General features: G+C 43.7%; 1 protein-coding gene across 1 annotated transcript in view; it reads left to right on the top strand.

Annotated features, from left to right (window-relative positions):
• Positions 1 to 23,438, top strand: part of LTBP1 (latent transforming growth factor beta binding protein 1) — a 1,129,437-nt gene that overhangs the window by 869,233 nt on the left and 236,766 nt on the right. Inside the window, exons 17-18 of the mRNA XM_086926894.1 lie at positions 1,563 to 1,688; positions 6,732 to 6,854. Of these exons, the coding sequence (XP_086783020.1) occupies positions 1,563 to 1,688; positions 6,732 to 6,854 (249 nt within the window). The remainder of the gene's footprint in view (positions 1 to 1,562; positions 1,689 to 6,731; positions 6,855 to 23,438) is intronic.

Genomic DNA, 23,438 nt, shown 5'->3' with positions numbered 1-23,438 from the left:
AGGGGGCACAACATATGCCCCCTTGTATGCATGCACACCAACTCCTGTATGGCATCAACTTAGCAGTCCATGCTGTGCAGGAACTGTTTTTGGCATTACCACTTCAGTGCCTATTTTCAGTGCACTGCTGTGGGAACGTACAAAAAAGGCCCGCTAGACATTTGTATTACTTGTAATCTGGCAGACGGCCTGACAGCGGGTTTGACGGTGCGGCAGCGGGGTGGACCAGGCGCCGCACCGCTAAACCTGTAATCATGCCCTAAGTGGCCTGAAATACCACTTTCACTTTCCCTACTCTACATTTTTCATTATTACTAGCTTTTGCTTCGTTCAGAATCATAAGAGAAACCCTGCAAAAGCTGTGACCTGCAGCCCCACCAAAGCTTTTGGCATGCGTGTACTGGGGCTGTCACGCATGTTCCTTGTTATAGGACTAATGTACACCGAGACTCGCCACTAAATCCCTCCACCCTCCGAGTGATTTAGGATGAGTCCATCAATTGAAATCTGAAACATGATTGGAATATTTAAGAAAAAAGTTACGTTGGCGAACAGTAGACTCAACCTTTATGCTTTGTGCTTTCATTTGGTATTTTCCTTGGAGCTTGGTTGGTATATAATAATTGCTATTCTGTAGTTACCCCTAGATCCTTTGATTAAAACTCACTAAGGAAAACAGTAGTTGTAAAGATGCACAGGGGTATGTATTTTCATCTGCTCTACAAGAGAACCAGCACACAAATTGAAAAACGTAATTTTACTTAGAGCTCCAAAAATTCTCGTACTGAAACTAACTACTAATGACAGTTTGGATGTGTGGGTAAAAGTATGTCATGTAAGTGTGCTGTACCCGTGTGTGTAATGTGTGCAACGGTGATTTGTGGCAGCTACTGTGGAAGAAGCTGGGCAGGTCCTGTGTGTCAGGAGGAAGGCCACCGGAAAGGTTTGTTTTGGCACCCACCTGCTGTGCAGCTGCTGTGTAAACCTTCCCCAGCCCACCAGGGACTTCTTTTATCCAGATTAGCCATCTAGGTGTCCTCCCAGACCAGGAGCTTCTCAAATATTGTTATAACATTCATGCTGCCTGCTTGAATTACAGTGCATGTGAAACGGAGTCAGCCGTACGATTCATAATATGTAAGTTATCATGTGCCAAGGTAATTCACTGGCCTTGTTCCTCAACACTGCCTTGTATTATTTTATACATCAATGACATGGTATAATCTTCATTATTGCCTTTGACGTCTTGGAACTAACGTTGAATGTAAAATCTTAAAGCCTCTTTCCACAAAGCGAGCTCTTGAGTATAAGGTACTTTTTAAGGAGCATATTATCAAGAACGGCTTTAAAATTATCGCCTCAGGAAACTGCAGCTAAAGCGTCGATAACGGGCTTGATAATATGCCCTTGAGAATTCCCACAGAAGCCCAGATTCAGGTGTGAACCTGGGCTTCTATGGGAATTCACAAGGGCATATTATCAAGCCCAATGCGACGATAATTTTAACGCCATTCTTGATAATATGCCCCTAATTTCTTTATATTTTATGTTTTTTTTTACAGATAAAAATGAATGCACTGAGATGCCCCACCTCTGCTCACATGGACGCTGTGAGAACACTGAGGGCAGCTTCCTTTGCATTTGCCCAGCTGGCTTCAAGGCTAACGATGAAGGAACGGACTGCATTGGTAACCACTAGTACTGTCCTAAATACCTACCACACAATAGCGATTTTTTCCCCACCGACCTAAACTAACCACTATTGTTTTTCCCATTGTCCCACTATTAAACTGCTTGGTTTCTGCTCACAACCGTTCCTACTGTCCCACTCTAGATATGGTTATTCTGCACACTTGTCCACGCTAACCACTTATTTTGCACGTTTTCCAACAATAATCACAAATCGCTATTCTTTCACTCACTTTCCAACACCAGCTGTAGTTCCTTTATTCACTTTCTAGCACTAGTCACTGTTCTTCTCGCTTTCCAATTCCACCGCTAACCATTAATCTTTTACACACTTTCCAACACTAAGCATGGTTATTTTACACACTTTCCAACACAAATCCCTATTTTCTACTCACTTTTCAACGCCGACTATTTTTCTTTTAATCACTTTCCAACATTTACACACTTCCCATCACTATTCAGAATTCTATTCTTACTTTCGAACACCAAACACTGCTCTTTTACTTGTGTCCAATGGAGCCGTTCGTAATTCACCCCAAGCAAAGGCTTTTAGGGGCATATTACCAAGCAATAACGATAATTATCGCTACTGCTTGGTTAGAGACAAAAATTTACCGCTGAGCTGCGGCGATTTTTACCGCAAATAAACCTTGGTATTACCAAGGTTTAACGCAATTGCGATAAAAATCGCCGCAAAGCATGAATATCGCTGAAAAGTCAGCGATATTCATGCATTACCGAGCTAATGCTCTTAGCCATGTTATCCACCTCCCATTGGATAACATGGCTAAGAACTGCTCAGGGCAGGTGTTAGCTTTTGGAGATATTCGCGCTTAGCGCGTATATCTCCAAAAGTTGGTAATAGGAGATAGCGATGTTAGCGACTGTTTTCAGTCGCTAACATCTTGGCACGCCCACTTTGCATGTCATTAGTAATAAATATCACTGACATGCAAAGCGGGGCCCAAGATTGTCGCTATCTCCTACTAGCTGTCGCTAACTGGTGTTAGCGACAGCTAGGTAATAGGGAGATCATTTTATCTCCGCTTTCTTGGCTTTTAAAGCCAAAAAAGCGGAGATAAACCCCCTTGATAATATGCCCCTTAGTGTTCAAGGAACGCCGTAATGTTAAAAACTGACATTCGTCGATAACTGACTGCATTCCTAGTGAGAAAACAACCTGGGTGTAATATGTGTATGTTTTCAATTGCTTGTTATGTTATGTTATTAATACTTATAGAGCGCGCGATTACCCTAGGGTGTCCTGGCGCTAAGTACTGATATTGTAACTTGTGATATTGTGACTGCAGTTTATGTCACGGCCCGAATGTTCTAAGCAATGCCAGTTACACGGAAGAGCCCTGGGGAACACTGCATTCCACATTGGGAGTGGAATATGCTAGCAATCTAATCTGCACCTTTTGACTGTGTTTAGGGTGGAAGGATTTGATCAAGCTTAGTGCAATAACACTGTGCAATAACACTGTGTTTCAAGTAGAAGGATTTGATCAAATTTAGTGCAATAACACTGTGCAATAACACAGTGCTTTAAGTAGAAGGATTGGATCAAGCTTAGTGCAATAACACTGTGCAATAACACTGTGTTTCAAGTAGAAGAATTTGATCAATTTTAGTGCAATAACACTGTGCAATAACACTGTGTTTCAAGTAGAAGAATTCGATCAAACTTAGGGGGCGATTATGATTGCGGTGAATCCGCATCCTCCGGGCCGGCGGAAGCTACAGCCGGCCCGGAGGATGCGGATTCACCTCTGCGTTGTGTGTGTGAAGACCCCCCGCCAGATTAGGATGGCTGGGAGGTCATCGGCGACGGGGAGACCGTCCACCGCTTTTCCGCCGCGAGACCGCAGTGGAAAAGCTCTAATATGGTGGCGGTGTCTATCAGACACCGCCAGCCGTATTAGGATTTGCCCTGTGGCATGCCTTTCCGCGGCGGCAATGCCGCCACGAAAAGGCATACGGTCTTTTAATTGGGGGCCCGTTGCGGGCCCCCAGGGTGAAGGGGGGTGTGGGGGTGCAATGTTAAAAATACAGGATGTGACCGCCAGGGTGACGGTCACATCCTAATTCGCAAGGAGGGACCGCCGCTGCCCCTGCGGACAGTCCCTCCTGCTCTGGGGTGGTGGACGGACGCAGGTCCGTCCGCCATCATAATAGGCCCCCTAGTGCAATAACACTGTGCAATAACACTGTGATTCAAGTAGAAGGATTTGATCAAACTTAGTGCAATAACACTGTGCAATAACTGTGTTTCAAGTAGAAGGACTTGATCAAACTTAGTGCAATATCACTGTGCAATAACACTGTGTTTCAAGTAGAAGGATTTGATCAAGCTTAGTGCAATAACACTGTGCAATAACACTGTGTTTCAAGTAGAAGGATTTGATCAAACATAGTGCAATAACACTGTGCAATCACATGGTGTTTCAAGTGGACTGATTTGATCAAACTTAGTGCAATAACACTGTGTTTGGAGTGGAAGGATTTGATCAACGTTAGTGCAATAACACTGTGTTTGGAGTGGAAGGATTTGATCAAAGTTAGTGCAATATCACTGCGCAATAACACTGTGTTTGGAGTGAAAGCCTTTGATCAAACTTAGTGCAACAAACCTGTGTTTGGAGTGGAAGGATTTGATCAAAGTTAGTGCAATAACATAGTGCAATAACACTGTGGCTGGAGTGAAAGGATATAACCAAACTTAGTGCAATATCACTGTTTACTCCTGCCATTCTTTCAGTCTCTTTTTCCTTAAATTATTTTCCTGAGTATGAAATAAACAATAAACAAAGATCTGCAACATATACGTAGCTAGTCACAACCGACCGACACATAATATATCTTAATCTTTGTATAGAGTGGATAGAAATGTGTTCACGCAGTCTATTTCCTTTTGTCCATTCCCTTAGAGACGTAGCCTTATCTACTCGCCAATGCCAGGCAGTGCCTGTTTTTGCTATCACCAGCCCCACCACTGTGAAGGGTCTTGCACTCCTAGGTGCCCCCACATTCATCCATCAAGCCCAGGAGTGCAATCAGAAGATCTGGTATGTTTGTTCTGCCCACTATTATGAAAAAGGTGCTATGTATTTGAGACCAATAATCTTGAAGGACAATGCAGCCCCAAACTATATGGAAGAAAGTGCCCAGCTCCTCTTTAGACTTCGGCCGTGGGTGTCGAGTCCGTTGTTCATCTTACTGAGTCCGGTAGGGCTGTTGTAAACCCAATGTAGATATTTCATTTGAATGAGTCGAAGCTGCGTAGATACAGCAGGGCTCGGGCCATCTTCACTTCAGCCCAGTCTGTTTCCTCCAAGAGACCGAGATCCTGCACCCACCTTTCACTTAATTACTTGTACTATCACTAGTGTCTGGTACAGTCTAGAAGTACCCTTCTTCTTGAGTTCCACCAATGTTAGTTTAGACTCTAGGGGGCTGCATTCTTGAAGGGCAACTAGAGCCGTGGCTTGGACATCCAGAGCGTGTGGTAGCTGTAAATAGCTATTGAATTGTGTCTTATGCATATCATAGGTTTCCATGAAATATCAATCAATCAATCAATCAGGGAATTGTCAAGCGCGCTACTCACCCACGAGGTTCTCATGGCGCTGGGGGGAAGGGGCATGGGCATAACATAAGGCCCCCGCAGCCCCCGCAGTGTGGGAGTACCCCCAAGCTCCAGGGGGCCCCCTCAGCACAGCACTCGGGCTGCGGAGCTCCTGATTGAGCCCGGAGGGGCCCTTCAACGTGCCTTGCAGGGAGCCTCCTCGAGTTTCATTACACCAGTGAGGAGGGGGGTGTAAGAAGTTCCGGTCAGTTGAAGAGCCAGGTCTTGCGGGTCTTCCTGAAGATGTGCAGAGGAAGGTTTAATGTGATCAGTTTCCCATTTGTAACATGCAGTTCCCGCAGTCAGGACCCTGCCCCACCCAATCCATTTAAAGCTCCTTGATTCGCTAGAATTGCTGCTAGTTTTGTAACCCAGTGTGAGCAAATGGTTAAACGTGTACACAGAGTTGGCACCAAGCCTAGTTTCTATCAGGCCTAATAAGAGGCACTCTTTAGCAAAATTCATATCAAGTAGTGCTTCGGCTTTTTTTCTTTTCTTTAGGGATACTTCAGCGTGACTCAACTCGATGCCCACAGATTTATCAGTGTCACCACTTTAGATTCAAGAATCCACCATTTTGTACACTCATTCTTGCCTTTTATTTTCCTTAGAGTCTTTATACATGCTTCAAATAAATTCTCATCCAGACAGTTCTGCAGTTACTTGGTTGCCATGGCAAGATATTATTACCGTTGCAATGAGAATGTTTTGGGATTAGGAAATTCGTAACTTTTATGGGGCGATTGGAGTTGCCATGCCGGCTAGAAACGCTTCTAAGGCAGTTTATCAAGGCGCATCACGTGGCCATACTATTCTACAGCCTAGTAGGAGCTCTGACTCCCCACCTCCAGATTTCGAGACCTCATCTGGAAACAGGAATGCACATAGAAATGGACAATAATATTCCATTTAACATCCAATAGTGGGTCAATTGTTGGAGTAAAACATAAATATTTTTAATTGTTCCGAATCTGGTAAATAAACCTCGAGAAATAATAACAAACACTTTCATAAAGGTATGCTCCCAATTGTTATTCATTTTATTTTATGAACATTGTGTACTTCTGAAAAAAATCAAAAATATATACAATTATCAGATTACTAGAGCACAACAATCTGATTTTAATGTGTTTATTACTGATTTTTAGACATGAATGATTATCCATCACAGACAAGATTTTAAAAAATGCCATATGTACAATCTGGTCTCAATAAGCTTAATTTATAATAGTCATCCGATGCTGAACATCTGGCTGTTTTCAGAATTTCAGGTGAATACCTTGTAATGCAGAACCCAGTACACAAACATCTGTCAGGCAAGACTGTTTAAAAATACTAACATGGCATAATATTAGGTATAGTTTTCACTTTGCATGAATCTTTAAATAAGTATACATTTTTGTCAAACTTGCAGATATCAACGAATGCACGAGACCGCATATATGCAGAGAGGGGCTTTGTGTAAACACGGTTGGATCTTTCAGATGTGAATATTGCAACCAAGGCTTCCGAATGAACAGACGAGGACAGTGTGAAGGTATGTTCATTAAATCAACAAAAGGGTTGCGTAGAATGCTTGCAAAAGTCTCAGCCAATCGCAATCCCACAGCCCCCAGTACATTTAATTTCTCCCCACGGAACACCTAAAAACAAATAATTTTTGGTCCCACTCCAAAAGGAGCAGTTCAGCCTGGCAGTGTCCTGTAGGGACGTGCACACACGCAACCCACATAAGTTTTAAAGAGGCGAAGAATAAGTGAACTAGATTAGTGGCATAAGTTGCATAACGAAACTTGAAGGGGCTCCCCTGCAAAGCACATGGAGGCCCCACCCGGCGGCACGGCCCACCATGTACCACTTTGGGCATGTGTGACAAACTCAGCCAGGGTTGGCTTTTCAGACAACAGCAGTTTCCATTGTAGGATTTTGAAGCTCATGTTTGTGAGGTGAAAACGAACCTGCAAGTGTAAAAACGCATATTGAGGTAGCCTAAAAGCCAAGACTGGCAGAAGGTGTCACATTGACACGGGGGGGGCATGTGGCAGCCAAGCCTGTGATGACATGGACCCACTTGACACCCAGCCTGGGCTTCTATGGTCCGAATTCTCAGCAGTACAAGTTTGGGTGCATTGTGCTCTCTCTGCTCATACTTTGGCTTTCCACACTAAACTTTAAAGAAAGACGAAGTAAGGGGCCAATGTACTAATACCTGTTCACAAACCTGAAAGTGCCAATTCCACACCAACTAGTTTGCAAATAGCCAAAGCAATATGCTATGCGACTTGTGCTCAAAGATGTGGTATTGTAAATGATCCATTTAGTTGCAAAGTGGCCTTTCTAATGAACGTAAATGAGGCTGTTTGCAATTTGCATCTCACTGTGATGAGCTGCAAACGCAGATATGGTGGCCTGCAAGAAACTGCAACCTCTGTCCCTGCTGCTACATTTCGAAAAGGAGAAACATTTTTTAAGAGCCATCTTCCATTAAAGGGACAAGTCCTGTTTACCAAAATGAGCGACACTCTCCTTTCAGAATCAAATACCAGCACAACTGTAAGCGTGAGTGTGGATATCTGGTCAATGGTTATCGACCACAATTGAGGTTACAAACCACTGATACATGTGATTGTGCATCACAATTAGGAAGGAACTCCTGTGTCATGCTATTCATAATTGCGATATGGAATCAGTCTCAAAAACATTTTAGTGAATCGAAAAGGTATTTCTGGGTTGCCAAAGTGTTTTTGTATATCCTAAAATAATCAATCGATCCCGAAAACCTGTATACGTTTTCACACATTGGAGGTGTTTGATGCACACTTGTGAAGCACAAACCTAGCTACAAAGCAAAGGAGCACTGTACATAAAGGGGATACAAGCCAAGAGGATTGGCAGGGCAATGGTGAAAGATAGGGAATGCAGCAAAAAAAGGGAGACACATGGAGGAGAGAGAGGAAGGTGCCTAGATTGTTATTTATTTGTATGGGGTAAATTATAGTTTGGACTGACAATCTACAATTTTTAAAACAAATCTTACAACTTGTCTAATTCAAAAGCCCTAAAAAATACACATTCCCCCAGTGACTTCTAATTACTTCATGTCAGCAGGACACACCATGTTTCCAGCTCAGGGCTTTTACTTGCCACCATAAGTCGTTCTGGCTGTTAAGATTCATTTTAGTCCAACGGAACCAATGATTTGCCACAAAAAAAGTCCATGGGCACGAAGCGACCTGGAAACCTGAGGCATCTCATCACTACAAAACAGGATGACGTTATTTGCTCCATAATGGGTTTTTATCGGTCTTATGCTCACCAGTGTCAGTGTTCTTTTTTTATACAATTGTAAAGATTTTACTCATACACCAGTATTACCTTCTGGCACCCAGCGAAATATAAGGCTGGTCCCTAATGGCGAGGGTGTCTCCTGATGCCCCTGCTGGTCTAATGCTCTCTACACATCACAATCCATTGCACCTGACAGCACAAGGCACATATCCCTAGTGGGGTTAATGGACACCCCAGAGCATCTTAGGTATTCAGTATAAAGTGTATACCAGTCCTGGGGAAATGTGAGAGCCCACGAACAACTCAGAGTACCCCCGACACATATGTATATGGCCGTTTGTAATTATTCAACAATTTGGAATCATGTTAGTCTTAAAAAATGTTAATGAATTTTTTTAATACTTTTTTTACTTTTTACAAAATTGAGGCTGGACAGGTGTCCACTACTCATAAAAAATATGCACTTTTAACATGACCTGACAACCACTGACAATCCATCGGTTAAGATTATTGCATTTGGTACCTGATATAGTTTAGGACTTTTTTCCCCTAATTGTGATAAAATCTAATTATATGAAATAGGATATAGATTAGAAGCTGCCCAGCCCCTGCAATGTGCCAAGTACATCTCCCGGCATGCTTAGCTGCACGGACATGTCTCACATAACGCGCCTACAGCGCTTAGTAACTGCGACCGCCCAGCGGCACAAGGCAGCACTATGGAGGGACTGCCTTAGGTGCAAGACATGGGAGCAAATTTCATCTTTTTTCAATCTTTTTAGATTTTCCCAGCGGTCTTGTTTTTTTTACGACCACGCCATTCCTACCCTGTTGTAATGGAAGATGAGAGACACAGTTCATCTCTCAGAGGTGGCGTGCCACGGGCGGAATGCGGGATATTATTTTATTTTATCCTCCACCATGAGTGCCTTAGTAGATAATGACCTTAATTGTACGGGGTTTGGAGGGCACCGGGGCAGATTTGTTTGATTGACATTGAGAGATGAGCGTGCTCAATGATGTATTGTTGTATTTTAGATGTCTCGTAGACTATGTGACCCGGGTTGAGTGATATACTTGCAACTATGTATGCTTCGCTAGATAATCACAATACCGCTTAACGGGGTCGGGGGCACGGGGTCATATTTCTGTAAGGTATTTTGTAGCTATGTGATGAGTCTATAGTCGTGATTATGTTTTGCACACCTAGGGACCGTACGAATGGAGCCAATGGACTGTATAGCGAAGAAATGGTCTGAACATGGCGTTAAGAAAATAATACCAGTGGGTAACTGAGGCCCAGGTGACATTTAACACAATGACAATTACCACCAGCCGGGCCCTCAGCTATCTGGGACCCAGGGACCCACCTTGTTTCCTACCCTCGCTCGCGGCCTTGCGCTGGGGGCCTCTTATCTCTTTGGCACTTGAGGGGGAACATTGAAGCTTTGCTGGCCCCTTCCAGGTCTACCTACTCTTTACTGCTTTCAGTTTCAGGCTTAGCACTGCTACCGGTACTCTTTATTTTATTTATTCAAGTGGTTTATAGAGCGCAAACTTGACCCGTGAGGGTATCAGAGCGCTTTACAAGGTTTACAGAAGAGAACAAACAAAAATGCACACAAAAAGCCATACCTATACTGCAGCATACAAAATATAGATACATTGGAGAGGTGCAGTGGTGCTAGACCCATGTGGAGTAAAGAAAACACATGTGGATGGTTATGTTAACAGTTAGAGACCATAAAACCCCCACCGAATCTTTGGGGTGTGAATGGGTGAACTGCGGCAAAGGCGGTAGTCTTAGTATAGTCAGACACTACTGAGGAATTTACCCATGAGGCTTCAGCCTCTCCTCCTTTCAATGTGGTTTGTGTGAAGCTCAAGGAGGTGCTTTGGTGGCTCATTTTCCACAGCAACAGGTGCACATGGGAAGCTAGGAAGAGATTCCCTAACATCTGGCCTCATGATCATCCTTTTCTCCCAAAGAGCACAGACTAGGCCTCGGGCATGATTCTCTGGGAGAAAACGACAAAGGGAGACAGACACGTGCACTCTCACTGAACATCTGCAGACATGTTTATTAGCACATACGCCTTAAAACTACTAAATCACAGACCCAAATAAATACATATATTATCTGAAGTATCTCACACTGAAGTTGCCACTAATGTCAATTCAACTACAAAATACCCCATTCAATGCATCTGTGGCCAAATGTTTTGATACAAAATATTATTTTTCTCACACAAACGTAGGACATTCGGGAAGGGGGGAGCACCCTTTTACCATACCAGCACACACTTCCGAAGAGCAGACCACAGCTCCAAAAGTGACTATTTCATGTTAAGGACCATACATTTATACATGTAGGTCTATCTCCAACAACCAAAGTACAGCTAAGTCCCCAGCAGGCGTCTGTTCTTACTCATCTGAGAAAATCCCTTCTGGCCGCAATGGGAATGCCTACACATTACCACTAATTCTGTAAACCTCCTTTTTGACTGAACTTTTGGGCAAGGGTTGTGATTGCTAGCACAAATGGAATTTCAATGAGGTGCCCCAGACTTTGGTGGTAATTAATACAATTAACACAACTGCTCCTCTGCTTTGGAGGCTAGATTCGAACAACATTCTAGTCTAGACCTTACTCAAAGGAAGAATGAAAATATATAGATTCTCTTTACTGGTGTCAGAATTCGAAAATCTATATATTGCTTCAGTCAGCTGCAGGTACTCAACACTGACGGGGAGAGAGTTTAGAGAGAAAATCAATAATATAACAGACTGGGATGCAAGGCATAATTCAGCAGCAAATATGCCCCTCATGACAAAGGAACAGGCACACAAGTACAGGGAACTGGAAGAAAAAAATCTGAATCAGAACCCACTCCACTCTTCGATGGGCTTAAAGCGGCTGCTGGTAGACATGAATGATTGGCTTCATATAGAAGTCCTTATACTCCCTGACAGAAAACAACAATAGACAAGACTGTTTTGTTAGGGTTCACATATGAGCAGCCGCACACAGTGCTTGGTGTAATAATCACTACCTAGAACTTAACTTGTGACAACTTTGGACCAGTTTTAGGGTTCAATCACCATAATAAAACCAACCTGCAGCAGCTCTGGATACAGGATTAGGCAAACAGGTATGCTAGGTGCCATACAACAAGAGCAGTACACACTACCAAGGCTAACAAGTGTCATAAGATAAATCGAAAAGTGACTTACTACTAATAGTTATAGTGATCTTTCTTGAACATTACCAATTCCTCCTACAAGGATCCAGAAATGTACATAATGAAACATTTTCCCATTCTTAAATGAATTTTACTGAGAAAACATGCAAATCCACAAGCTGTCGGTACTGTTTTTAAAAATCCAATTAAAATCACACTTTGATGGTAAAGAGCCTAAAAGATGAAAACTAAAACAGAAAATAAATTCTATTCTAATGAGAAAAATGTGTAATTGTCACTTTAAACCACCAATGAGTACCATTGTACCAGAATACAGAGTGGTATCAGTTTAGCCAGTTCACTAGGTCAGAGTGGGGTAAAAACTACTCATTTTGTGAGATGCTTCCACTTGAATGGGGACTTGGGCGGTGTGCTTGTGAATTCAAAGAAAATACCCATAACGAGAAAGCTAGTTTTACAAGTACACATTGTTGTCTTCATCATGGGGTCTTCTCTGATTGATAATCGGGCATATCAAATAAGTGCAGCTAGCTTTGCCTGGTAAGATAAGGGTAAAACAAAGCCACACGACAAGCGAGAAATCAATAAGCAAATACGCTGAGCAGAGAGATCCGACCTACAAAGCTGCTAGCCTTAAACCCAGAATCCAAACAATAACTAGCCTCTTCATACTTTGTGGGTAGGAAAATTCCTCAAGCGAGTAATACGCCCCTATATAATTAATAGTTAAATAGCAGCCCTTCATCTTCACCGGTCCGTCACCTTCAGTGGCGTGCCGTGCGCGCACTGTTTTAATAGGACTTGTTTGCTCTCTTCCTCTGCCGAGAGTGAGCGAGGGGGCCCCTGGAGTGTGGGGGCCCCCTGCGGGGGCCTGTGTTAACACCCCCTGTAATTTAATGTTTAAATAGATCCTGTCACCGTCCGTGGCGTGCGAGCACACTGTTTAATTTAGGCTTGCTGCCTTGCTTGCAGCGGCAGCTCTTCCTCTGCTGAGGGGCCCCTGGAGTGTGAGGGCCATCCCGCACCGCGGGGGTTGAGGGGGGCTGTGTTACACCCCTGAACTAGATGCGAGACTGGCAACTATGAAAAAGGGAAACCAGCAGTGGCGGAGCAAGGGGGGGGGGGGGGGGAGGGGGGGGGGGGGTTAAGGTGGTCCGTCCAAGGCTGCATGAGTTTCGGGGATGAGGTCCCCGCTCTTTCATGCAGCCGCACGGGTGGCAAACGCAGAGACCACCATCAACCTCCCGCTTCCCTGCTCTTCAATGCGGCCCCCTCAGGCGGCAAATGCACTGACCGCCAAGGGCGGCACAATGGCCACTGGAAACCAGGTTCGAGTCCCTACTATGACGCAACATCCTGTGATTCTGGGCAATTCACCTAACCTCCTTGTGTTTAAAAAATGTGTAATGTAAAGCAAGGGTGCGTTCTAGACCATTTTTCATTTTCCCTGTATACAAGCGCCATTCAATCTGCTCTGCTAGGGTCCACTACAGACGTTCCATCCATTAATTCATTTCTTGTCCCGTAACTCTATGCAACAATGTGGTGCTGCTGGCACATACTCCAAATGCACTCCAGCAACTCATAGAGGAGTATGTAAAATTTATGAATAATTTGGACTTGAAAATTAATCATACCAAGTCCTTTGTTCTCGTGGCAGGCCCTAGAACACAGAAGCAAATCAGAACGTACATTGAAGGCTTAAAACTAGATGTTGTGGATTCTTTGAATTATTTAGGGATTGATAAGGAAAGTAATTGGTGAACTATGATAGCTAACAGAGCAAATTTAATGGAAAAAAATATAAGAGGCCTCTTTAGATTTGTGAAAAAAAGTGGGATCCAAGCCCCTAGAGGTTATTCAAAAAATATATGCTGTTAAAACAGTATCAGTTGTCTCCTATGGGGCAGGCTTTTGGGGTATATCTGATACTGGTAGAGTGGTGTGGCTCACTGGTTAGAGGCGGCAGACCCGGAAGCAGAGAACGGCCCAGGACCAGGGTTCAATTCCTGACGCGGCAGGGTCGTGGACCAGGGTCAGTGGACTCGATAATTCTTGCCTCGGTGCCTACTCTAACCAGGGATCACACTCGGCAACTCTGGGCATTAGCTTGCCTCATCTCTACAACAGCCCCCCACATTCGCCGGGGATGCCTGGTTTCACCTTGGAGATACCTAGTAGGGACCATCTCACAGGGATAGCCAGGACGGGTTCCCCAGCGGTCTACAGCGCCACGATGCCTCAGTGCAGCAGTGCGCTTTACAAGAACACATACATTACATTACCTCTAACCTCCAATGTATAGAGGACAGCTTTCTGAAAAACATGACTTCTTTGCCACAATCCTGTGCCAACTATATTTGCCCTCTTGAATTGAACGTCCCATAGATCACAGATAAAATCTGTATCGCCCTGATCCTTTTGTGGCACTCAGTGTGGCGAAAATAAACTTTACTAGACACATTGTAATGGACTGCCTGAAACCTGGATGGCATAGGGAAAATAAAAATGGCTAAAATACATTGAGGCAATTTTACAGGCTATTGGATTGCATAACCTATATAGGCACCCGACCTCATATATAACAATAACAAAAAAAGATCTAAAGACTTGCCTGGTAGTCCATTTTGATGAAAAGAGATTTGATTTCAATTTTAAATTGTGTACTGACAGACAATATTATATGGTACCCAGTATAACAATGTAAAATCTTGTTACCTAACATTTGTCACAAATTTGCAACATAGATATATACTATTGAGAATTCGCTTAAATTACATCCCTTTAATGCTAGCTCAACCTTCTAAAACGTATGGGATTGATGCACTTCCAGTTTGCCCTTGTGACATGCAATCTACACAGAATGATCTGCACTTTATATGTTTTTGCAAATTTTACACTTATGTAAAAAACAGATACATCCTTCGTCTTATGCATAAGCTGAATTTTAAACAATGTCGTCCAGCCCTTTGCATTTTTTCAAATCATTACCTAATCATTCCTTTACATGGCCTCATTTTATTTATCTGCTCTGAATAGGAAGAGATTAACTTGTTAAACTTGAATTCTCACATATAATTACATTTTTTTTTGTGGACAAACTAAGAGCAAACCCCCATGAACTAAGGGCCTATTATCTTGTCATTTTTATTTTTACATTTCTTAAGTGTTTTTTAACTTGTTTTTAACTTATTATGTAATAGTATGTGTTAATTACTGATGAAATTGTTTGTGTAGAATACTTTTTATGCCAGCAGTTTACCGGCTAAATAAAGTTTTGTGACTATGACGTGTAATGTAATCTGGTGTTTATGTAAAGCACCCTAATGCCCATGCACCAAGTTCGTGCTATATAAACCAGCAAAAATAAAATAAACCTTGTTGATCTACGTCAGTAAGCTGCATTTTGGATCCTATGGCTCAAAGAGGTATTGGACCCACATCTGAGTGTACTCATCGCACTCAGAGCATGACATTAAAAAAATATGATAGATGGAATGCTTTCAAAGGTCTAGACCACTGGCAATCGTTTGAGGACAATTACTACCAGAATGAAGCAGCAAGCTGGGATTTGCATGTTAATGTACGTTAGTATGTGCTCACAATTATCTGCACAATAGACTTAAGAGCTTATAATTACATTCTAACAGTTTAACCTCTTCGCTGCTGATGACGAGCTCAGCTCGTCATCAGCTACGGCGCTCGTATGCTGATGACGAGCTGAGCTCGTCATGTAACGCGGGTTTTTGAAAAACACCGCACACAGCGGGAAAAGCCGCCGCAGCGATGCGGCTAAGGCTAGGCGCCTGAACTCAAGTTTGTCTGCATTTTCCAACCCATGCACAAACCCCTGTCTGTGCAGGGTGCTGGAATTGCGAGGTATGTACTATTTACTGCACCCAGTAGTTACTGCGTAAGGTAAATACCTCACTGTTCGTTAAATAGCAGTAGGTCGAACCTGCCGAACTTTAACAGAGGCACACAATATGGAGCTTATTTTGGTGCTATAAGCACCAAAATCTGCATGTTATGTCCAGAAAACTTTGAATAGGTCCTATTTGCTGGACCCAATAAATTCATGACCTTGTGGTATATTTGATCAGCTGTGATAAATAGCATCTTCAAACCTAAAAAGTGTTATTTTTTATTTATTTTTGTTTTATATAGCGCAAACTAGACCTGAGACATCGGGTATCAGAGCGCTTTACATGAGGACCAGTTTCGTTTCAGATCAACACATTCATTTTTTTTGTTAGGCATGGGGAGATTAAGTGATTTGCCCAGAATCACAGGAGGTTGAGCTTCATTGCCGAGAGTAGAACCTGGTTCCCCAGTTTCGAGGTCGACCGCTCTAGCTGTGAGGCAAGGTCCTTATTAGCCTAACAGGTCATCCTGATGTGATGGAAGAGTTTGACAGTTTGTGCTCTTCCAATGAAGGGCTATAGTAAAGCAGAAGGCATTTAGGTAATGATGGTACCATGAAAAGAAATGCTATCGATCTAGTAATTTTTTGCCATCACCTGTTGCCTCAACACGTTTGGTGGTAATGGGGATGAGTGGGAAGAGAAAGAATACATCGCTATATGAAGCCCAAACAAATTTCACCAGAGGTGGTATTACAGAGAGTGCCACGGGGGGCACAACGGACATTTGCGCCCACTTTGCGCGCCCCCGGGCACTTTGGTATTATAGAAGGGGCCGCAGATGCTTGTGTGGCCCCTTCTGTAATACTGATAGTGCTGGCGCACATAAAGCATCAGCACTATCTGCAGGCGTGCCCCATTCAAATGAGGTAATCCCTTTGCCTCTCGGCTCCCGCCATATTTCAGATACGGCACAGAGCCAAAGAAGTCAGCAGGGAGCACACTGACATGACAGCCCTCTGGCGGGCTGAAAGAGGGTCCCATGGACCCCCAGGACATCCCCTTGCAGGTGGGTGCAGTCAGTGACTTGCACCCGCCTACAACGGGATCTCTAATCCTTTTTGAAAGTGCAGGAGGGTGCCGCCTGCACAGTGAAAACACTGAGCGGCTTCAAAGCAGCCTCTCTGTTTTTCACAGGAATATGCTTCGACAAGGGCAGCGCGTGTTCTTGGCTGCCCTGGAGGCAGTGCATTCCATGGAGTAGGGCACATTCCCTGTTTGCGCTTGGCGCACCTGTTCTAAGGTGCACCGGGCGCAAACAGGGAAAGTGCACCCTATGCATAATAGGCCCACAGATGTAGATTATGCTTTGGATTCTGTCAAACATTAAAAATTATCCCATTTTGTAGTTATACTGCATAAACAGTTTCTGCAGAGCAGTAGAGGCAACTGAAAGAAACTGCAGTGTTACATCATTAGTAGCACCAGAGTGTATTCTACTGTTCTTACTGATGCCACGTGTTTACAAGCAGAATAGGGCTGGGGGCTTCTAATGAACCGCACTGCTTCTGCGGTGGGGTACAGAACAGATGGGATAAAGGTCTCCCAGAATTGTGGGCAGAGGAGCATCCATCGTTCAGCACATTTTGAACCTTCAATGTCATCATAATTGTATAAAAACCACGTAGATCAGATATGTTTTAAATTCACTTTGGGAAGAAATGTTTACATTGTTTTGCTAATATATGTGAACTTCACGCTTGGCACAAATATGTCAAATGTATCCAAGTCAGATATGCATAAAGTTAACAAAGAACAAAATATGTCAAATTTATCCAAGTCAGATATGCATAAAGTTAACAAAGAACAAAATATGTCAAATGTATCCAAGTCAGATATGCATAAAAGTAACAAAGAACAAAATATGCTAAATTGATCCAAGTCAGATATGCATAAAGTTAACAAAGAACAAAATATGTCAAATGTATCCAAGTCAGATATGCATAAAAGTAACAAAGAACAAAATATGCTAAATTGATCCAAGTCAGATATGCATAAAGTTAACAAAGAACAAAATATTGCAAAATTGAATAATACCACATAAGACATCTCCTACCAGGAAGAAAGGTCCAGCCGCTTTCAATCCCCTGTTCTATTTTGTACACAGAACACTTAACAAGCTTCTGTGTGTTCCAAAATCACGTCCCTCATCTCAACAGAGAACACTCCCTACTGCACTAAGGGGCATATTTACAATAACTGGTACATCCCTGCAAATCAGCAGGGATGCGCCAGTTATTGTGCGCCACAGCTCCGCCATCATGGATGCGCCGCATTTACAATGCGACGCACCATGGGGCAAAAACGGCACAGATGCGTGACACATCTGTGCCGTAAAAGTGGCGCATTACTGGAGGTGCGTCGTAAGCGTGACGCAGCTCCAGCAATGCTCTGGGGGCCCTATCTAGTTAATGCTGCGTCAATCCTTACGCCTGCTTCAGGCAGGCGCAGGGTTTTGACGCAGCATGGGCCTAAAAGTGGCTGAATGAAATCTTGCAGATTTCACTCAGCCACTTTGAGGAGGCGTTCATGCGCCGGAATGCCCCCCCCCCCGCACAGGAATGCCTACATGTGGCGCAGGGCTTTACAACGTGACGCATCTCCCAGATGTGTCCCGTTGTAAGTACCCCACACCATGGCGCAGGATTTGCGTCTCCGCTGCGTCACAAAAGTGACGCAACGGCGGTGTAAATAAGGCGCAAGGGGCTTGTAAATCTGCCCCTAAGTGCTTCCCAACCTTTGACCATGACCAAAGAATCCCTTCCACTGTTCCCCAAGCCCCTCCCATCATCACAGAACCACAGAGAGTGGCATTGCTCATGGGACTGCTCACAGCGTGGTGATTTCATTTAGAGAGCTTAAGCCAAAACTGTGACTGCCTCACCCACCACATGTCCATTCTAATTTCTTGGCAGCAGTCCCAAGGAAAACTAGCATTCAACAGAGTTTTAAAGAAAATACACGCACTAATTTTTGTTTGGTGAAAACTGTTTAAATTATGTCAGAGATACCATTTTTACTGCTGCTCTTAAAAGTATTTTTAAGATGCCCAGTTGCCTGCTATTTTTACAAATTCCTCCAGGGACAATTTTAATCCGAATTTCGAATACTTTCTTTACATTTATGGAGGTTGTCGCTTCCTTTTCCTAAGGCTTGCTTGTAGTGATAAATGTGTTTCTATTGTTCACTGCATTCTTCGGCAATCAGCAGTTGGGAATTACCCAACCTGCATACATTGACTTGTGGAAAAAATCTGTGTGCACAGTCCAAGGTTAGGCCATCATCCATCCTGTTTATGTCCACTGTCTTACTCCATTTTGTTCTCTTCTAACCAAAGTGACTTTTTAGCTTGAATTCAATCGTCACCTTTTTTGCAAGGAACACTCAATCACTGCTGTTAGGTTCCTTTCGCAACCAGACATACACTTAGAGCCATAAGCATGAACACATTTTCCCATAGACACAGAAGGAGTAAAACCCTTTGATCCATGTGGCCCTAAGGCCCTGATTACAAGTAGGTCTGGGTGGTTTCTTGTGGCAGAATACCACTCCCCCCAGTAATAGCTGGCTCGATGCTCCTGCACTTGGATTTACCTGGTGCAGGAAAACACCAGGTCTGAATTTACTAGCCGGAAAATCCGTCAAGTAGAATAAAATGCAGAACTGTCCCATGCTGTGCCCGACTTCCCTCCAAGGCATGAGGAAACAAGGAACGCTGTCCGCTGCCTCCTGACTCCCTTCCCACCCATGGCCTGCAAAGGCTTCCCACCCCTGCTTCTGTATATATTCTGTTCATAGCAAGTGGTATATAAAATCATAATAACATTTGTTATTATCATTTTATTTTTTGCATTCAGCTTGCAGCTGAAGCCAGGCGTGCAGGGCTGGGCTCCCGACACGTTACAGGGGAAGGAGTGGTGGCAGCACCTAAAGTGTGCATGACGCTTAAGCTGGCCGTCTCTGGCCATGCAAAGTGTCATGCGCACTTTGCATGTTCTCCACCCAGGCAGCATTACAGCCTGGGTGGAGAACATGCACAGCCTGCCTGTCTGAGCACCAAACCACGGCGCTCAGACTAGTCACAGCGCTGCTTATGCAGCATTGTGATTGGTCAAGGGATTCTGGGAGGCTGTGTGCTTCCTGACGTATAGGGAGGAGGACGCAGAAAGAAGAGGCGACGGTCGGTGGTAAAAAGGTAAGTCCTTTAAAAATATATATTTCCCCCCTCCCTCTGTCCCCTAGCCCCACCCCACCTCATCACCCCTGTTTGCTAGAAGCCACTACTGGTGGTAAATTAGATCTGATTTGTTCCCTGAATGTGGACTCCACATGTGGATTTGGATCCAGTAACTCAGGGTCTGCAGTCTGTCATTCCACAAACAAAAAACTCTGACAAGCCAGAATTAGTTAGGGAAATATGGCTGTTAATGTCCGTACTAGCCCCCTGGTATCTCAGCACCTAAATCCATCTCATGCTTAATTAGGGCCTTCATTTAAAAATTGACCCTGGGGCTGCGCCCTTTGCTAGCTCCATTTTTTAACACTAATACAGGCAGACAGACACAAAAAACCGAGATAGTTGTCCAAATTTTGGGACCCATCATTCCCCCTGATAGAGTGCATTTTCAACCACAGCAATAGAGATTCTATCCTCTGGTAGGCGCACTTCGACCTTCGCTTTCAAACCAGCCAACTATGGTCTTCCCTGACCATACCCATACAGTTCAAACACTAACAAAGTATGTAATGAGGATAGATCATACAGTTATTTGTACCATAATGAAACATTGATTAATCACTGAGATTTGAGTATGATTTACATTAAACATTTTATTTGTTTCCTTATGGTGTAGTAATTCTTGCTAATTAAGTATCCGAAGTGTATGTTCAAAGTACACTAAACAAAAAGAGGAATAAATGAAATCATCACAAATCTCCACACAAAAGTGACAACTAAAACACAATCAATATTGTCTTCAGTATTCCTTCCGTATTAATTAGGAAGTGGCTGAACTCCGTATTTAAAGGCAATCCACATAGGAGGTAGTCCTAGAATAGTGGCACATTGGTGGGTAATCCTGCCCTGAACCTTTTGATTATGTGTCCATATAATTATTCAATTGTTGAAGATTGGCTGACCCCACCAATGGGAATTGTCGAAATGTTTAGCCCCATTTTAATTTAGGCTTCTTCAGGACTTGTGCAGATTGAAGAACCTATTAATCAAATGGTATATACATCAAATAAAACTAGTATTGGTGCTTTTTCGTGACCTTGTACCATATGTACAAAAACAGGTCTAAGCACTTTTAGGTGTAGTCTATGCCGAGGCAATCCTAAAAGCCACCTAAATCTCCTCATGCCATTTATGTGGTTTAAACCAAGAATCCAGGCCTAGTTGACCCCCACTGGTGTACATGCCAACACTTAACCGGTTCCATGCTGATGACGGCACCGCTCCGTCATCAGCCTCGGTAGCGCTGTGCTGATGACGGAGTGGTTCCGTCATGGCCCGCTCGGCGCGCCTGCGCGGCGCTGATTTCGCGCCTGCGCGGCGCGTTCTATTGAGCAGGCGGGGCCATGACGGAACCGCTCCGTCATAAGCACAGCGCAACCGAGGCTGGTGACGGAGCGTTTCCGTCACCAGCATGAGAGCGCCGCCCGGCCCCCCACTCCCCCCTAGCGCTGCGGCGGAATTGCCGCCGCAGCGAAGGGGTTAAAGTGCAACCCTTTGTATAGTTCCCATCTGAACATAAATTCATGTTGTTGGACCATGCATGATTGCTGGTGCCAAGATATCAACAAACATAAATATAAGAAGAAAAAAAAAAATGAAAAGAAAATGAATTCCTTATTTCCCAAAAATGTGCACATTGTTGTAATTACTACAGATTACATCACATGTGTGCAAACCAAATGTCTCCCTAGCACCTAGTATGATCCTTCTATAACGTGTGCATGTGTCTCATGCGTACTGAGCTGGGGGCACTGCCACAGGTACTGTGAAGATAAAAGGTACGTGTTTCACTGTCCACACAACAATTAACAACAATATGACACATCTGTGTGCTTTCCCTTGCGCTGGTGCACAATTGGCTGCCATGCACCAGCACAGGCACCTTTGTTGCAAGGGTGTCTGCTTTGCCGGAAAGTCTGTTTTTGTGCAGGAGGGGACACTTTCCTGCACAAAAACAATCATTGATGGCATTTTCCTCTTTTGTGAAGTCATGAGTGATGTCATGAGTGATGTCACTGACATTTTCATGAGTGAAGTGATATGTGTGGTCATAAGTGTTGCATTGCTGGGGTGTAAGTTATAGTTAGCTCCTCAAACTATAACTTTTAAATTTCACAGGTTTTGTACGAGTGAAATATGAGCCTAACTATAACGTCCCTGTCAATTTTTATTTTTTTCTGTGCACTTCTTAGGATTTTTAAACTCTATTTACTAACGATAACGTCAAGGTAACCTTTGGTTTTCCAAGTGAATTTCTACGTTTTTTAAATGTATTTTCTATCTGTAACCACTAACCTTCGATAGTGAGGGTGTGAGTGAGTGCATGATTGTGTCAGTAGGTCTGTGAGTGGGTGTGTGAGTCTCGGAGTGTAGTGTAGTTCCTAGTTTCCCACTAGGCCCTGCGCATTGGAATAACATAAACAGTAGTATCGACGTGGAACTGCGGATATTCCAGGCCTCCACTGACTATGCTAAACTTAATTGGGTTGTGTTACCAACTAGCTCAGAGGTCACTGGAAACTTTCTTCTCTGCATAGGAAGTGATCAGCTTCCTTGGCACAGACAAGAAGGGATTCAGTTTTCCAACAACCGTGCAACATGACAACTTTGCTCCTCAGATCAAGAGTCAATCTCTAGGGTCGTGTGAAACAATAGACATAGATTTCACTCAGTCAGTCTAGTGCAGTTTACTTTCACGGTATGCAGAGAATAGAGAGACGGGCGTTTGTCAATAAAGGGTTAACATTTATTGAACAGTCTTTCTTCTCGTACAAGAGAAATGTATTGCCACAATTGCAATAATTGTTATTATAAAAAGTACGTACAGTAAGATAAGTATTGCGAAATAGAACTGTAAAAGCATTGATATGCTTTCTTAGCCATACAATGGTTTAAAAGTAATAAAACATATATACAGTCATATATACATTAGGCTAACATACTCAACTGGTGCTTCTAACTAAGCCTACCCCAGTGTGCCTGACCTAAGCCTAACACGTGAAAGGGGAGTAAGTAAGTAGCTTTAAGTTAAGTTGGTTTTGCCAAGGTTTGTTTCAAGAATTCTCGTCTAAGGGTTTAGTCAACACCATACCTCTGAATAGAATGATGGAGGATTGGTATCTCCTTCAGGGGTCTCTCTCGATATCCCAGTCACCCGCGAGGGTAAACCGGAAGCGCCGGGACTGGATTTCTCTGCACGAGAAAGGCAGCGGCTTCTCTTCAGCGCGTCGAGGAAGGAGGGGGGACAGCGTCCGCGGGCAGCTGGAATCTGCTGGATGTCTTCGCAGAGGGACGGCTGTTCAGCTCCTTAAGCGTACTGCACCATAGGTCGCGCTTTAGCGGCGATAATGGTATCAGCAGCTTCACCACCACAGGATAGCAGGCTGCAGCGACAGAGTGCTAGATTTACCAACACGGGGTCGTGCAGGCAGCTGGCTTCAGTAGCTCGTACAACAGGCATTGCTTAAGGC

The sequence above is a fragment of the Lissotriton vulgaris genome, chromosome 6, assembly GCF_964263255.1.
Source record: "Lissotriton vulgaris chromosome 6, aLisVul1.2, whole genome shotgun sequence".
Classification (NCBI taxonomy): Eukaryota; Metazoa; Chordata; class Amphibia; order Caudata; family Salamandridae; genus Lissotriton; species Lissotriton vulgaris.
Note: the sequence above shows the minus strand (reverse complement) of the source record. Positions and strands in the feature narration are given on the sequence as shown.